At 36.1% G+C, this 4,615-nt stretch overlaps 1 protein-coding gene across 1 annotated transcript; it reads right to left on the bottom strand.

The window, feature by feature from the left end:
* Positions 1–472: 472 nt before the first annotated feature.
* LOC112818026 (olfactory receptor 4K2-like) lies at positions 473–1,432 on the bottom strand. The gene has a single exon (XM_025865291.1). It carries the CDS (start codon positions 1,430–1,432, stop codon positions 473–475), a length of 960 nt encoding a protein of 319 aa, XP_025721076.1.
* Between the last annotated feature and the right edge of the window lie 3,183 nt (positions 1,433–4,615).

Raw genomic sequence — 4,615 nt, 5'->3', positions numbered from 1 at the left:
AATCTCTTCACAATATGAATTTCCCCACAAAAATATTCCCAATGCTATGAAAAAAAACCTCACTATACCCAACACCCTTAAAGTTCTGCAAGTGGACACCATCAGAGTACCACAGGGCTGCCACTGAGTGGGAATACTCTGGGTTAGAAGATAAGAGAACAGTATTTTATCTCAGGCTTCTCTAAGTTGATTAAGTTGATAGGATTCAGGGATATATGAAGCCCTGAATTTGTGTTTTGATGATATGTGCATTTTTCTATGAAAATAACCTATAGATTTCAACAGATTTTCAAATGTATCTATAATCTCAAAAGGCTTGCAAACATCTCACTAAATTTTAGGCAAGATATTTCACATCTCTCAACCCGGCTTCTTCTTTTTGTGAGTTTAGACTACAGGACTTGAAGATTCTAAGTTTAATTTTCCATTGCTATAAGGACTAAACTGATAATGTAAATCTCAGACAGGAGATTCATTGCACTGGGCATCTTGGGGTAGTTTTCCCAAGATTCAAGTTTTGATTATTTAGGTTCTTTTTCACAGCTGTCTTCACTTCCTGATTTCTCAAGGTGTAGATAAGTGGATTCAGAAAGGGGGTGAAGATGGTATAGAAAACAGACAGAACTTTGTCTACCAGGAAGTTGGTGAAAGGCCACACATAGATAAAGATACAGGGCCCAAAGAACATTAACACAACTATGAAATGTGCAGTGCAGGTAGAAAAAGCCTTAGATGTTCCTGTGGAGGAGTGGTCCTTGATTGTGACAAGAACAATGATATAGGAGGTGAGCAAAAGCAGAAAACTTCCAAGAGCAATCATACCACTGGTAGAGATCATGAAGATTCCAAGAACATATATATCTATACAAGCAAGCTGGATGACCAAAGGAAGGTCACAGAAGAAACTGTCTACAACATTGGGACCACAGAAGGGTAAATAGAGGGTAAAAGCTAACTGGCTCGTTGTATGCAGGAAGCCCACTGTCCAAGAGGTTACCACAAGCCCAAGACACATTCTTTGGCTCATAATTGTTGAATAATGGAGAGGTTTGCATATGGCAATGTACCTGTCAAAAGACATGGAGATCAGCAGCACAATCTCAGTCCCAGTGAAGAGGTGCAAAAAGAAGATCTGAGAAATGCAGCCTTCAAAGGAGATGGTCTTACGCTCAGCAAAGAAGTCCATGATCATCTTTGGAGTGGCAAAGGAGGACAGGCACATGTCAATGAGAGACAGGTTGCTGAGGAGGAAATACATGGGGGAGTGAAGGTGTGGGGTGGATAGAACTGTGAGCAAAATCAGGCCATTGCCAAACATAGTTATCAAATAGAAAACAGAAAAGATCACAAAGAAAAAAGTCTGGAGCTCAGGAGAATCAGTAAGTCCAAGTAACACAAATTCAGACACTCTAGAATGGTTGAACCCCTCCATTGATCTGCACTGCTCTGTAATGACAAAATAAGACAAAATGACATAGCTAGAAAATGTGACACTTTTATAATTATGTATGAAGGAGTTATGATATCAATTAATAATTCACCAGAACATTGATTACCTAAAAGCCAACTATAACTATCTCAGTAAATATTTTTCCTTTTGGAACAAACTTAATAGTTGCTATCAGATAGCACTTCAGATGGACAACTTCTTGGTTTTGACCAACATCTCAGTACATTTTGGGTTATACTTATCATATACCCACACAATAATATTCCCATTCTGAATACTGACTAAAGGAGTTACATAATCCATGTTTATAGAGTAAGATTACACTAAGTTAGTGTGCTCTACTTAATAAGTCAGGTATATAAAAGTTTAAATGAGGGTTGAAATCTCCAAACTTTCTGTTAAACAACAACAATAAAAATATAATTATGTCAAATCCATTATTGTTGAATGCTGGATGTAACTAATAGTTTAACATAACAATTTCAGAAGGCCCATTAAATATCCTATGAGGGTAATAAAGGATTATTTTAGTGGTCTAAAAGCTACAGAAAAATCCAGTTCCATTATTACTTAACTTGCAAATTTTCAAATTGTTTTGTCACTATTGATAAGTATTTTTAATATGTAATGTATAAATAATTTCTTAATTCCATAAAATTATTGATAACTAAAAGGTCTACCTGAAACATATGAGTTATTCTTGACTTTATTTTATGATCTCAAACATTTAAAAAAGAGAGAATATCCCTCCTTTACATCTTATGATATTCCAACAAAGCTATTTTTTTAGACTAAGAAAAAAGTAGATTCTAGGACTGAGCCAGGAAATATACAAGATGAGTGTTGGGCATCTTGTAATACCAGAATATAAGATGCTCAAGACAAAACAAACAAAAAGCCCACTTAGGTGGTAGTATTTCATAGTGACACAGGAGCCACTGGGGGAAGAAAACGACACTATAAGGACTCAGATTCATTTTTGAAAATTGAGTTTTTTATTTGCAGCACATCGAAAGTGCTACAAATACCTTCTATGATGTTTTTCATTTAAGCAACCTCCTGTTTTCCCATTACAGAAAAATTTGGCTTCATCCTCATTTATTTGCACATACTCAAATTATTCTGTCAATATTTTTTTAAAGATTTTTTATCTATTTGACAGACACAGCGAGAGAGGGAATACAAGCAGGGGGAGTGGGAGAGGGAGAAGCAGGCTTCCTGCTGAGCAGGGAGCCCAATGTGGGGCTCGATCCCAGAACCCTGGGATCATGACCTGAGTCAAAGGCAGACGCTTAATGACTGAGCCACCAAGGCACCGCTGTTCTGTCAATATTGATAAATATTTGTAAAATTTATCAGAGAACAATATTCCAGAAATATGACAACTGAACTGTGGCAAAGTAGTTAAAAGGGATAAGTAGTAAAAGAGGTAAGTAGTAAAAGGGGTAACCTGCTGTGTGACCTTGATCATACCTGAGTAGCCTCTGTAAGATTTGACATCTTTACCTGAGAGAATTAAATTAGATAGCCTGTATAAAGCATATCTCCTGGACAACATTCAAGAACTCTCTAGGTTTCAAAATCCAGATTTAAGAATACTGCTCAGAAATAATCAGCTTGTTTTATTTCATTAATAATAATAATAATAATTTCAGTAAAAATATTACAATCTAGTTTTAATTCAGGAATTTAGAAAAAAGATATGTGCTTATAAAATCATCTCATCTTTTTGAAATTAAATTACTTCTTTCCAAATGAAAATTATAAGTACCTTGATGTATTAAAAATCTCAGCCTCACTCATTTGAATATTTGTTCTATTTTCCTAACTTAATAATGTAATTAGTAATGAGAATGAAAACTATTATACCTAATATATATATATAATATACCTAATACACACACACACACACACACACACACACACACATATATGTATATATAATGAATATATTGTATATTCATTATAAGTGAATAAACAGTTGCCAGGTTTTTTCTCCTTTCATTTCCCTAAGGGTATCTCTAATACCTATTTAATGAAATCATCCGTCTTTATGACTTCAAGTTATATATATTTTTTCTTTACTACCCTTTCATTATATTTGCTTATGGAATTATTAAATGACTTGTTTTGCCACCTGATGAACACAAACCATGACTGCTTCTCAAGATCCTTAATATTATTTCCAGCTTTTAACCTACCAGCTATACATCAGGAATCAAAAACACTACATCCTTCAAGATTCAGAAGCCTACTGAAATCACCACGGTCCTTAGTAAGCATCAGAAGCCAGGAGTATGGATATATCTTTTTCCCAGTCCTGGTATAAAAGCCTCTAGAAAGCAGCAACATTTAGGAGCTGAGGGATTGGATACTCCTCTCTACTTGCAGTGGGAGTTATTACAATGTTGAGCTGACTTTTCCCAAAGTTGCAAGGATTGTGGAGTGTGTCTTTGCTATTTAAAGTGAGGATACACACTCATGATGAAGCAGTGTTCATTAGAGTGTGTCTTTGCTATTTATTTTTTCTTTAAATTTTTTATTGTTATGTTAATCACCATACATTACAACATTAGTTTTTGATGTAGTATTCCATAATTCATTGTTTGTGCATAACACTCAGTGCTCCACACAGAACGTGCCCTCCTTAATACCCATCACCAGGCTAACACATCCCCCCACCCCCCTCCCCTCTAGAACCCTCAGTTTGTTTTTCAGAGTCCATTGTCTCTCATGGTTGGTCTCCCCCTCTGATTTATTCCCCTTCATTCTTCTCCTCCTGCAATCTTCTTCTTGTTTTTTTCTTAACATATATTGCATTATTTGTTTCAGAGGTACAGATCTGTGATTCAACAGTCTTACACAATTCACAGCACTCACAATAGCACATACCCTCCCCAATGTCTATCACCCAGCCACCCCATCCCTCCCATCGCCCCACCACTCCAGCAACCCTCAGTTTGTTTCCTGAGATTAAGAATTCCTCATATCAGGAAGGTCATATGATACATAGCTTTCTCTGATTGACTTATTTCACTCAGCATAACACCCTCCAGTTCCATCCACGTCATTGCAAATGGCAAGATCTCATTCCTTTTGATGGCTGCATAATATTCCAGTGTGTGTGTGTGTGTGTGTGTGTGTGTGTGTGTGTGTGTGTGTGTG

This window comes from Callorhinus ursinus, unplaced genomic scaffold (genome assembly GCF_003265705.2).
Source record: "Callorhinus ursinus isolate GAN/ISIS: 27379988/994484 unplaced genomic scaffold, GSC_fseal_2.0 scaffold1993, whole genome shotgun sequence".
Lineage (NCBI taxonomy): Eukaryota > Metazoa > Chordata > Mammalia > Carnivora > Otariidae > Callorhinus > Callorhinus ursinus.
This window is presented reverse-complemented; position numbering and strand designations above follow the sequence as displayed.

Coding starts and splice junctions, on each gene's coding strand:
- LOC112818026 (XM_025865291.1), bottom strand. CDS start 1,432: ATGGAGGGGTTCAACCATTCTAGAGTGTCTGAATTTGTGTTACTTGGA.